The sequence below is a fragment of the Danio aesculapii genome, chromosome 5 (assembly GCF_903798145.1).
Source record: "Danio aesculapii chromosome 5, fDanAes4.1, whole genome shotgun sequence".
Lineage (NCBI taxonomy): Eukaryota > Metazoa > Chordata > Actinopteri > Cypriniformes > Danionidae > Danio > Danio aesculapii.
This window is the reverse complement of record NC_079439.1, coordinates 64,716,163-64,730,166: the sequence shown is the minus strand read 5'-3', so window position 1 is coordinate 64,730,166 and position 14,004 is coordinate 64,716,163. Positions and strand designations below refer to the sequence as shown.

Genomic DNA, 14,004 nt, shown 5'->3' with positions numbered 1-14,004 from the left:
ACTCAAAATATTAATAAATAATTAGATTGTTTAAAATAATTCTTAAATCAAAACTAAAATAATAATAAGAATAACAATTATTATTATTATTATTATTATTATTATTATTATTATTATTATTATTATTATTATTATTATTGATATTGTATAATTGTATTTTTATTAATATTTCATGTATAATTATAATTATATAATTATTATTGAGAGTAATACTAGCATACAAACAAATTATATTAAAAAATAACAGTGAATAAAACGAATTCCAAATGTGTAGATCTAAACTCCCAACCTACTAAAATAATCTGAATAATCCTAACAATTCCAAAAATAAAATACAGAAAATTTGCTTATTCCATAAGCAACATGTCATAAAAATGTCAGTTTACCATTTACTACAGAATATTCACCAAGAATTAGCTGTCAAAATATTGAAAAATAAATACAAATTCTTAATAATCCGAATCATTTCCAAATAAAATACTGAAAAAATTGTATAATCCATAAATAACATTACATTAAAAATGTAAAAGAAATCAATAAAATGTCAATCGTAAATGACATTCTACACTTTCAAACGTGACACTGTTCTGCCAAATCTGATCTGACCCCTAATGTACATTTCATTAAAAATTCATGTACATTTTTAACTAAAAAAACCATCAATAATTCATTCATTTACATGACATGAAGCACATATGATGTCAAAAATGTAAGCTTACAAAAACAAACTTGCATTTAATTAGCAAAAATTGAACTTTAACTCTGAACACTGGACTGACACAGCTTCAATTTCAATTTACTAACTTCTATGTTAAGCTGCTTTGACACAATCTACATTGTAAAAGCGCTATAGAAATAAAGATGAATTGAATTAAATAATGAATTGAATAACAATGAAATTGCGTTAAAAACCAAAAACACTGTACTTACATTAAATGACTGGATATTCTTAACAAACTTGCATTTAATTAGCATTAATAAAATAATTAAATTGCATTAGAAACCAAGCAAGCTGCATACAGTAAATGACTGGATGTTTTCAACAAATTCCAAAGGCAAGTGTAGATCTAAACTCACAAACTAGTAAAATAATCCTAATAATCCTAATAATTCCAAAACAAAACACAGAAAAATGCATATTCCATAAATAACCTTCATATTTTATTACAGAATATTTACAGAGCATTACCTGCCAAAATATTGAAAAAAATCTACAAAAAACAAAAAAACTATCATTCAAGATGTAAATCTTAAATAACATTCGATGCTTTCAAACGTGAAATTGCTTTAAAAACCAAAACAAATTTGCACTTACTGTAAATGACTGCATGTTCTTATCAAACTTGCATTTATTTACATTAATAAAACAATAAAAAATAGCATTAAAACCAAAACAAATCTGCACCTACTGTAAATGACTGCATGTTCTCAACAAACTTGCATTTAATTTGCGTTAATAAAACAATTAAATTGCATTAAAAATCAAAACAAACTGCACTTACTGTAAATGACTGCATGTTCTTAACAAACTTGCATTTAATTTGCATTAACAAATCAATAAAAAATGCATGAAAAACCAAGCAACTGCATTTACTGTAAATGACTGCATGTTTTCAACAATTTTCAACGGTCTGTGTAGATCTAAACTCACAAACTACTAAAATAATAATAATAATCCTAATAATTCCAAAACAAAACACAGAAAAATGCATATTCCATTAAAATTTAAAATAACCTTCATAGTTTACTACAGAATAGCATTACCTGCCAAAATATTGAAAACAAAATCAAAAGAAAACTAAAAATAATAATAATTTTAAATCTTAAAACATTGCATAAAAAACAATGAAGTTGTATTAGAAGCCTAAACAAATCTGTGCTTACTATAAACAACTGAATGTTATCAACAAACTTGCATTTAATTTACATTAATAAAACATTTAAATTGCATTAAATATTAAGGAAACTACAATTACTGTAAATGACTACATGTTCTAAACAAACTTGCATTGAATTTGCATGAACAAAACAATGAAGTTGCATTAGAAACCTAAAACAAATCTGCACTTACAGTTAAAGACTGCATGTTCTCAGCAAACTTGCATTTCATTTGCATTAAAAAACAATAAAATTGCATCAAAAACCAAAACAAAACTTCACTTATTGTAAACAATAAAACAATTAAATTGCGTTAAATACTAAGGAAACTACAATTACTGTGAATGACTGCATGTTCTCAACAAACTTGCATTAAAAAACTATGAAACTACATTTAAAAACAAGCAAGCTGCACTTACAGTAAATGACTGCATGTTCTCAGGACCGCTGCTCTCGGGTCCAGCTTCATAGTTGGGTGCAGCAGCTTCTGAAAGATACACAAGAGAGTCCCACGAGTCCCAACCTGACAGACCGCTCTTAGAGTACATCTTCACCCTATACGTGGAAACCCGGTCGGCTCAGTCTGCAGGCTTGAAACCGCTGAACGGGAGTGCGATGAACTCAACCTGATTCACTGCCCCATCAGAACAGAAAGAGAGAGAGAAAGAAATCGACTCCCCTAAAAGCGTCACCCCCACCCCGACAACCAGCGACAGACTCCCCCACTTTGTAGCCATAGAGATTACGCTCCCAGGAAGCAATGTCTTTTTAAACATTCTTCATGAAAACGGCATTCAAGAGGGACACAATACAGCTGGCTCCCTCCATTAAAGTCAGCCCGGTGCTTTGACTCAAGCCCCTTCTCTTTTTTTCTCTCCCTCTCTCTCCTCCTACACCCCCCTCTCTCTCTCTCTCAAATCAAACTTAATCTGAATTTCTCTGACAGCGCACGTGTCATTTCTTCCAACCCCAGCACTGTAATCTCTTATAATTTTTGGCATTTAATGATTAGGATCTTTTGCACACATTCATTCATTTATTTTCTTTTCGGCTTATTAATCTGAGGTCGCCACAGCGGAATGAACCGCCAACTTATCCAGCTTGTTTTATGCAACGGATGCCCTTCCAGCCGCAACCCATCTCTGGGAAACATCCACACACATTCACACACATTCACTACGGACAATTTAGACTTCCCAATTAACCTGTACCGCATGTCTTTGGACTGTGGGGGAAACCGGAGCACCCGGAGGAAACCCACGCGAACGCACAAAATTGTCGTGCGTTTGTTTTTTTAAATTTAGCAAGTGATGTTTAACCGAGAAAGGACGTTTTCATAAAGTGTTTCCTATAATATCTTTTCTTCAGGGGAAAGTCTTATTCTTTTTAGTTTGGCTGGAAAAAAAATAAGTTTACATTTTTAAAAATAAATTTTAAGGTCAACGTTTACATTTTTTTAAATTTTGATTGTCTACCGAACAAAGTAGGGCTGCACAATATATCGTTTCAGCATTGATATCTCTATGTGCACATTCACAATAGTCACATAGCAAGATATGCAATGTTGAGTCTGAATTATAGTTGACCAGGAGCTACATAATTGTATTTAATGTATATACACTTACCGGCCACTTTATTAGGTACACCTTACTAGTACCTGGTTGGACCCCCTTTTGCCTTCAGAACCTTTGTGGCATAGATTCAGCAAGGGATTGGAAATATTCCTTAGAGATTTTAGTCCATATTGACATGATAGCATCAAGCAGTTGCTGCAGATTTGTCGGCTGCACATCCATGATGCGAATCTACTGTTCCACCACATCCAAAAATTGCTCTATTTTATTGAGCTCTGGTGACTGTGGAGGCCATTTGAGTAGTGAACTCATTGTCATGTTCAAGAAACCAGTCTGAGATGATTCAAGCTTTATGCCATGGCGCGTTTTCCTGCTGGAAGTAGCCATCAGAAGATGGGTACACTGTGGTCATAAAAGAATGGACAGGTCAGCAACAATATTCAGGTAGGCTGTGGCATTGATAAGATGCTCAATTGGTACAAATGGGTCCAAAGTGTGCCAAGAAAATATCCCCTACACCATTACACCACCACCAGCAACCTGAACCATTGATACAAGGCAGGAGGATCCATGGTTTTATATTGTTGATGTCAAATTCTGACCCTACCGTCCGAATGCACACAGCAGAAATCCAGACTCATCAGACCAGATGATTTTCCAATCTTCTATTGTCTCAGTTTCCTGTTCTTAGCTGACAGAAGTGGCACGAGTGTGGTCTTCTGCTGCTGTAGTCCATCCGCCACAAGGTTGAACGTGTTGTGCGTTCAGAGATGCTCTTCTGTAGACCTCGGTTGTAACGAGTGGTTATTTGAGTTACTGTTGCCTTTCGATCAGCTCGAACCAGTCTGGCCATTCTCCTCTGACCTCTGGCATCAAAAAGGCATTTGCGACCACAGAACTGCCGCTCACTGGATACTTTCTCTTTTTCCTAGAGATGGTTGTGCGTGAAAATCCCACGCACAATGGGATTGGCTGATTAGAAAGTTGCATTAACGAGCAGTTGAACCGGTGTACCTAATAAAGTGGCCGGTGAGTATATATATATTGAGGTTATATAATGTCCATATCCCAGAGTAAGTTGCTGTATTATGATCACTAAAACACTAATTACTTAAATTTGCAAGAGATTCTCATATACAGTAGGCTACATCCAAATTCCACTATTGCTTTACGCGTGATAGTGGAAACGCGGCTAGTGTGTAGCCCACCGGACGGAGCTCGTCGTGAAGATCGAGAAAAAAATTGAACATGCTAGACTTGCTGCGATGGTGTCGTGAGGCGTCGCAGGCATGGTATAGGTTGTCATTTACTATACCATATTACACGAAAAGAAACGATTAAATACACTGTAAAAAATAAATCTCGAGGCTTGTAATTTTCATTAAAAAAATTAATGTGGTCATTAAAAATAATGAGCATATTTTCTTTAAAAAATTTATATTCTGGATTTATTATAAAATATTAAGAAGATTTCGCTAATATAACTAAGATTTTAATTTTACTTATTTTTTTAAGCAAACTAGTGCAATTACTAAGCTTAATTTGAGAAACCAGTTAAGCTAATAAAATTGAGGAAAGATGGCTTCACGTTTATTTTAAGAACATTCACTCAATTATGTGGATTTGATTGAGATGTTTGCATTTGAATCTCAACAACGGCAGTGATCAGACGACATTTTGAAGGAGCAGATCAACAGCGAGCATGTTAAGAGGTAAGCATTAACAGTTTATCATTTTATTGTCTTAAGTAGCCTAAGCTCTTTCAGGAAAGACACATGCTGTTCAAACTTGTTCAGGAGCTTAGTTTTTGCCATATGATGTATATAGGGATACACAGGTATTTTTAACCACCCATTCCTATTGAAATTGATTTGCTTCAATGTTCATTCTGAATTATATAATGAAGTTGAACAAATTATTTGCATCGTAATATTTAACAGCAACGATCAGGCAACAGTTAAGCAGACGAACAACAGTGAGCTTGTTAAGTGGTAAATCTAAGCTAAGCTAAGTTAGCTAGCTATTCAATGGGGTTTATGTACAGCTAGTGCTTTTCCATTTCATAAGGTTCCTTTTACAGCATTGCTGATGTAATGTAATGAACGGTTTATATATAATACTGTACATAAATACTCATATTTGTTTGCTTCATTTTTCAGTTTAATGAAGAAAACTTTCACAGTTTTCCCACTAAAGAGGAGCAGTTTATTGAGGCAGATTTTGATAAAGAGAATGGGTGCCATACATCAGGTATTTTTAATAATGTTATTTGTGTATTATTATTATTATTATTATTACTAATTTCTACACTTTTTTGCATCAGACCTCACATTAAATCAGGGATGAATCGAGAGATGTCATCCTCTGTTGCTGGTCTATCTGTATGAATAAGAGGAAGAGCTCATCCAGGAGTGCAATGTAAGTGTCTCAAACTGTTTCAGATATTTATGATCTTCAGAAAACTGCATTTTATATTTTTGCATGCTTACAAAAAAATATATAGCTCAAGCATTACACTGTTGAATGCACTATTCCCTGTATAAACATGGTTTGTTTTTATAAATGTCTGTACACTAGTATACATTTAAACACCCTGTCCATTATAAGTCAAAATACTTGTGTATTTGTGTCAGTCAGCAACATCTACTCAAACATTATGAAGAATTACTGTTCACAGATATAAAAAGAAATGGTTTATTTCATTAATATATTTCCTTAATGTGTTTTAGTAAACCTTAAACATTTGAAATGTACAACTGCATAATTTCAATATAATAAACGTAAATGTTTATTTTACAGTGTGGGAATGCACAGAGAATTGCTGTCTGTCAGAGGGATGACCAACCATGAGGACTTCTGCATTGTCTTGGAGGATAAGCGAGTCATGGCTAGCCTGGAAAATCTAGAATCGCTGAATTGGATTTATACAAATATTCCAAAAATTAAAATCACTTACAAAGAAACGAATATTAAGTTTGCAATACACAAATTCTGTCAAATATTGTCTAAAATGTGACTATTCCTACAAAGGAAAGTTGACAGGTCAGTCTTTTCCATGACGTGGATAAAGGAATTTTTAATCAGAGATTAACATTGCTGTAAATTTTACATAGATTTGTTTAACATATTGTACCATTTTGTTATCAGTGTAACATGTAATAAAATGATATTTGGCCTAAATGTATTGTGTATGTATTTCATTATACATTAAATATTTTACATTTTATGAATGAGTAATTTTCAGTAATAAATTTGAGTAAATGGTGATTTATTTGCATATATTATAAAAGCACATTCCACTAATAATATTAAAATCATCATCTATCACTTAAAAAAAACTAGTAATTTTCACATGATTCATTCAAGTGGTTTTTGTTAAAAAAAATAAATATGAGTAAATGGTGGTGGATTAGCTTAAATTATAAAAGCACATTCCGCTAATAATATTAAAATCTTCATTTATCACTCAAAACATTTAGTAATTTTCACATGATTCATTCAAGTGGTTTTTGCTAAAAAAATCAAGTCTTGAAATTTACTTAAAAATAATACGTGCAAGTGTTACCACAATTTTTTTTTGTAAATAGCACATAAGATTTTTTACAGTGTATTGTGTCGCGATCGTCGTTTTCAAATCCCCATGACACCCCACGTCAAGGAAATGGTGCTGAAATCATGACAAATTTGTTTGATCTGACCGAGGCTTAAGCTGAATACTAGTATCTTGCAAAATATCAAGATATCAAGGAAGAAGTTAGTTATTAAAACTATTATGTTTTATAATGTGTTTTAAAAATCTCTTCTCCGCATTAAATGACACATGTTTACTAAATTGAAATTGCAAGAAAGTCAAGAGGGGACGATGGTGGGAGAATTTCTAAAGGGGATTTAAACTGACTTGGACACACCGTGATGCTTTAGCCTTTTAATTCTCATCTTATTCCTGCGGCTCATCATAGCGCTCAGTGTGTAGCCCCCCCACCCTCAGCCCCCGGCTCTTTGTCAGAGCTCTCTGCGGGGATCCTGTACTTTTCAACAGCGAGCCCTCTATATCCCTCCTAAAAAAAGTACAGCCGATGCTTGTTAATTTAACATCGCATTCGGTGAGAAGTGAAACATGAAAGTTCCATTTAGAGTCAAAGAGGCCAGGTTAGACAAGTATCTTAAGTTGATCTCAAGTTATGAAGTATCTTTGTTTTTGTTTTAAGAATATTGGTTCTGTTGTTTGTACACTTTTAAAATCTCCTTGACAATAACTAGTGAGTAAAATAAAATCACATAAAAAAAACTTTGTCTTCATTCTAATCCGAATATCTTAAAATTCTTAAATCAAAAATAAGTCAAAATTAAATGAGTTTTTTCTTAAAACAAGATAAATCATCTACAATTGAGGAGCGTAAAATCATTTTATTTCAAAGCCAGAAATTATATTTCTTATGCCATTGGCAGATTATTATGCTTGTTTTAAGAAAAAAAATCATTTAATTTTAATTTATTATTTCTGAAAACAAACTTTTTTTCAACACAGGCTCATTGTGGATACGTACCCCTGTCTACATTTCTGGAGAGCGCAAATTATGTAGCCAGAGGTCTGGCGGCATTCCGTCTTTAAAACGAACGATACGGGCAGTATGTTTATTATCGGTGGGCTTGGGTCAGTCAGTCAGTCTGAGTCATTCAGTCGACAGCAAGCTGGCCTGGTCGGCTGAAGTGTATATTGTGCCCTCTGGTGGATTTATGCAAGAAGAGGATGCGCAAGAGGAATTTGTGATCATCACAAAGCATACACCACGGCCTCTGGTGGATTTTTAAAAACAAAAACTACAAGCAGACGTACCTCCGGTTATGTATTTTGCTGGCTCCAAAAATGTAGACCTGGGTATGTATCCACAATGGATTTTTACTTTTACTTCAATATACTACTTGATTTAATTTATTTTTAGATATTGGAATTAAGAACAAGACAAAAACTCAAAGAAAAGCATTTTTGTAGTGTAAAATAAAAAATAAAAAAACTTAAGTCACAATATTATGAAAACCGATGATAAATAAAATATAACTCATAATATTAATGAATACAAAAATATATACATATAAACTGATATACAGGTTGAGACACTAAAACAGTCCTAATAATCCAAAAATAAAATAAAGGAAATTGGAAAGATTCACTTTTAAAGCGCGGAATTTCGGAATCAACAATATTTGTCATTGGATTTTATACAAAAAAACATCTTATTTCAAACCCAAAATCATTTTGCTTACACCATTGGCAGATTATTATGCTAAAAATTGCATTAAATACAACTCATAATATAAACAAATACTAAAAAAATACTATAAACTTATATACAGGTTAGTACTGGAACACTAAACAGTCCTAATAATTCCAAAAATAAAACAAAGGAACTTGGAAAGATTCCATATTAAAAGTCCTCCCTTTTAAAGCACAAAATTTCAGAATCAACCATATTTATAATTGTATTTTATACAAAAACAATTTGATTTAACACTTAATTTTAATTTATTATTTCTAGAAACAAAGTAATATTTTTTTTTACTTAAAATTCTACTTGATTCAATTTCTTTCTAGATTTTTGGATTAGAAACAAGACAAAACTTCTAAAAAAGAAAATAAATTTAAGTAAACTTATTTTTAAAAACTACAACTTGACGTAAAAGTCACAATAATGTTAAAACTATTAAAACGTTTTTTATTAAATCTAACTCATATTATTAACAAATATTTAAAAAAAATATATAAAGTGATAAATAGGTTTGTACAGTGACACTAAACAGTCCTAACTGTTTATTATGGAAAGATTGCATTTTAAAAGTCCTCATTTTTAAAGTGCTACATATCAGAATCAACAATATTTTGAATCTTATTTAATACAAACTAGCCAACAGAGAAAACTGATAAAATTCCCCATTATAACAACATTTTAAATATTAGAATCATATCCTCTAAACCCATTTTTAATGTACAGACAATGCTTGTTATTTTAATATAGCGTTTGGTGAAAAGTAAAACATTCAAGCTCCATTTCCACTTGGACTATGATACAAAACGCTGCAAAAGACTGCAAAGAGCTTGTTTGGTTATTGTCTGTGCTTCTTCAAAATTCTAGAATTCCATTCTAAATCCTAAATAATCATTACAATTCATAAATGAACTACAGGATACAATAACATTCTACAGTATATTTCAATTCCACACTGATTTGCATTTACTAGTGAAAGTTTTTGAAGCGCAATGCACCAGAATCTTACTTTTTACATAAACTACAGTACACAACATTTCAAATACCAATAAAATGTTAAATACAAATCCTGCCCTCGATACCCCTTTGCTAATTTAACAGAACTTTTGGTGACAAGTAAAGCATGCAAATTTAATTGGGATGCAAAAGCAATGTTAGCCTTGAAGAGCATGCTTTGGTTGTAGCAATGTCAAGCAGATCTGTTTTCATCTGCTCTTCTGTTGCTGAGGAAAAACTGTCATGTGTAATTTGTCCTCCTTCACCGCTAAAGGCTATCAGAGAGATCCCACAGCCAAAAGACGGGGATAAAAGAGAGAGAATCTCACCGGCGGTCTGCCTGATGCGACGTGAGGCCACTTTCAGATGTTTGCTACTGCCCAGCTCCTCACCCAGGAGATAATACCAACCTCTGATCTCCTGTCAGCACAAAATGTGAAAAATACAATTAGACGCAGACAGCCATGGGAAGAAGATGCTCTTTCCTTTTCGCAATCGCTCACAAACCTAATATAAATCTGTTGAATTATTTATGTAGGGCTTTTCCATAGGACATCGACATACATTTTTTAATAAAGACCTATTTTTTTTCCAGTTTTACCTCAGATATTCAGTTTTAATTATAATTATTTGCCCTTCCCCCCAAAATAATTTCCTAAGTGATGTTTAACAGAGCAAGTAAACATTTAGTGTTTCCTGTAATATTTTTTCTTCTTAGGAAAGTTTTTTTTAGTTTGGCTGGTATAAAATGATTTAAAGGGCACATAGTTTACCTCTTTTTTATGATTTAATATTAATATTATGGTTCTTCTGAGTGTGCCAGTTTAGGTTCAGTTTAAAACACAATTCAGATTTTTTTATTATAATGTGTTAAAAAGTGTCATGTTGGGGGCGTGTCCACAGTTCGCTGATTTAGGGGTGTGTTGCTTCACATGTAAATTAGTTTCGGCTTTCCGCCAACATAATAAAGGGGCGGGGCCATGAGCTCACCCGCTCTGCGTTTGCAACAGAGTCTGACAGGCAGACGGAGAAGGAGAGAGAGGATCACCATTCAGTCGTACATGTACGACTCTGACACAGACCAAGCAGAGAGTACAAAATCATTTGTGTCTTTGTACATTTTTACAGCCAACTGTGTGCTAGTTTCAAGTGCCGAGCTTGTACACAGAAACTAATAACCACGCACACTGAATTAACTTTGACTGAGGCACCGGATGCACCGCTCGAAGCCACGACACGGCACACCAGACACTCTCTGTGGCACACCAGAAACATGAAGTGTCCCGAATCGTCGCGCCACGCATTTTTGAATTCTAAACATAGGTTTCTGCAGCAGTCCGCGGCGCCCAGCCGTCGACTTGATCGACCCTGATAGAAACCTATGTTTAGAATTCTAAAACGCATGCTAGTTAAGATCACAGGGAGCTTCTGGGATCGCGAGAAATGCAAACAGCTTAAGTATAAGGTAGACTCAATAAGAAGTACACATGTTTGCAAACCTACCTAAAGGTACAACCAATAATTCCGATTAGAGCAATAATGTGGAGAATATTGCTCTTGTGTTGAGCCCAATGAGCCTTGCATCTAAAAATAGAGCAAGGGTGTTCCTTTAGTGATATCACTTCGACTCACGCTGAAAATGGCGGACGTGAATTAACCAACTGAGAATATGATGACACGCCTGTCAATCAATATTGGTGGGCGGGGGGACCGCTCTCCTACGTCAAGTAGCGGTCGATTTGAAAACAGCTCCAATTGGTCCACCGTTTTTTATGTTGTTAAATTGAAAAAAAAGCACTGGGTGTGCTTATATCACCCCAATATGACAGTCTATACACCATACATGCACATATGTCTGTCCAAACAGCTTGAAAAGTAGATTTTTTACCATAGGTGCCATTTAATGATAAATTTTAGGGTCAATATTATTAGCCTCCTCGGCTGGGTCAGTTGGCGTTTCTGTGTGGAGTTTGCATGTTCTCCCTCCATTCGCGTGGGTTTCCTCCGGGTGCTCCGGTTTCCCCCACTGTCCAAAGACATGTGGTACAGGTTAATTGGGTAGGCTGAATTGTCCGTAGTGTATGTATGTCTGTGTGTGAATAAGTGTGCATGTGTTTCCCGGTGATGGGTTGCAGCTGGAAGGGCATCCGCTGCGTAAAAAAAATGCTGGATGAGTTGGCGGTTCATTCCGCTGTGGTGACCCCAGATTAATAAAGGGACTAAGCCGAAAAGAAAATGAATGAATGAATGAATATTATTAGCCTTATCAGAAATATTGTTTTTCGATTGTCACGATGGCAAAGACACAATAAATTATTTAGTAGAAATGACTTATTAAAATGATTGTTTAATAATGTGTTGAAAAAATCCAACCCAGGCTCAATCTGAATACGTATCCCTATATACTTTTCTGGAGAGTGCCAAATACATAAGGAGGTATGTTTTTTGCAGTTTTTGTGTTTGCGAATCCACCAGAAGCAGCTGTGTACACCTTTGAGATCTCAAATTTCTCTTGGGACTGCCATTTGTGCCCGCTCTACTCACGCAAATCCACCAGAGGCCGCTGTCCACTGACTGACTGAATGACTGACTGACTGACTGATCAACTTACCCACCCAACTCCTTCCCTAAACCCAACTGATAGTGTTTTCAAATGCATCGATTGACCCGAACACCCACTTCCCTAAACCCAACGGACAGATTTCAAAGGCAATCCAGAAAAAGAAAAGCCCTCGTCTGATTTTTACCATGTTTTCAGATTTTACCACATTCCCATCCTGTTATTTACTTGTTTATTTAATTTTTTGGATTCTGTTTTTTTCTTAACTGCTTTCTGGAACTGTTCTTTGCTGAACTCAAACCCTGTCATCGTCACGGTCTACTCTGCTCTACGCCACAAGTTTGCAGACGAACACTGCAAGCTACTGGGCAAACTGGTAACAGTGGGAAAGCCGTCCATATGGAGGTAAGAGGTCAGTTGGTAAGCGCGAAAAGGAACGGCGTCATACCGCACCAAAGCCTTCGTTTAAAACTAAATGCAGCCATACGTACTTCTGACTACATAATTCGCAATCTCCAGAAACGTATATAGGGCTAAATTTTCAGAATAAGCCTGTGTTGAAACAATCTTTTCTTCATTAAACAGCACTTTGGAAATATTTTTAAAAGAATTCAAATGTGACAAGAAAAACAAATCATGTTGCATAAAAATTACTTATATATATATATATATTATATATGGATGGATGGATGGATGGATGGATGGATGGATGGATGGATGGATGGATGGATGGATGGATGGATGGATGGATGGATGGATGGATGGATGGATGGATGGATGGATGGATGGATGGATGGATGGATGGATGGATGGATGGATGGATGGATGGATGGATGGATGGATGGATGGATGGATGGATGGATGGATGGATGGATGGATGGATGGATGGATGGATGGATGGATGGATGGATGGATGGATGGATGGATAGATAGATAGATAGATAGATAGATAGATAGATAGATAGATAGATAGATAGATAGATAGATAGATAGCCAGAATTCGAAGATAGATACCCCAGAAAAAGCCTAAAAAAATTTAAGACTTTGTTGATTGAAGAGGATTTTCTCAGGGATGAAGTAGGAAATTATTTAATTGATCAAGCCAGCTAGAAGTGTGACATGTTTTTATGATGATATGAGTCTAGTAGTTCAGCGCCATGAAGACCTAATTTGTACTGGAAAGAATAACTGAGAAAAAAAAAAGTTGCCGACGATTTCTTTTCTCTCATTTCTTCCTCCAAACTGTATTTATTTCAATAAATATTTTTGCATTATATGACAACCAGATCATTTCTAATGACATTATTTTTTGTTATACTTAATCAACAATTTTATTCAAGTAAATTTAAAAATAAAAAATAATGTACCACTGTAGTTGACGTCAAGAAAAGATTAACGCTGTTATAAAATTCATGACATGTTTATAATGGCTTCATGTTTATGACAGATTTATGACAATACTAAAGATAATGATAAGATTGTCACGTCTCACTGCCTGACAAAGATAAAATTAGATAAAAGTAATCAATTATTTTATCCAAATAAACTTATTTTTATCTTATTTTATTTTATTATTACCTTTTTTGTCATAAATCTGTCATAAACTGGAGCCGTTTTAATTATGTCATGAAGTTCATAACAGTGTCGTTAATATTTTCTTAATGTCAACTACAGTGGTACAAGAACACTATTTTTTATTTTAAACTTAATCAACAATTTTATTCAAGTAAAC

The 14,004-nt window shown here is 34.2% G+C and overlaps 1 protein-coding gene and 1 long non-coding RNA gene across 2 annotated transcripts in view; one reads left to right on the top strand and one right to left on the bottom strand.

The window, feature by feature from the left end:
* The window catches only part of LOC130229736 (regulator of G-protein signaling 3-like), a 113,445-nt gene that overhangs the window by 76,684 nt on the left and 22,757 nt on the right, over nt 1-14,004 (bottom strand). The window contains exons 9-10 of the mRNA XM_056458690.1: nt 10,042-10,132; nt 2,298-2,365 (exon numbers count right to left, since the gene is read on the bottom strand). Coding sequence (XP_056314665.1) covers nt 2,298-2,365; nt 10,042-10,132 — 159 coding nt within the window. The remainder of the gene's footprint in view (nt 1-2,297; nt 2,366-10,041; nt 10,133-14,004) is intronic.
* On the top strand, nt 5,070-6,368 carry LOC130229737 (uncharacterized). The gene is made up of 4 exons (XR_008837868.1): nt 5,070-5,164; nt 5,612-5,702; nt 5,776-5,870; nt 6,252-6,368. It is a non-coding gene; the product is annotated as an uncharacterized LOC130229737 (long non-coding RNA).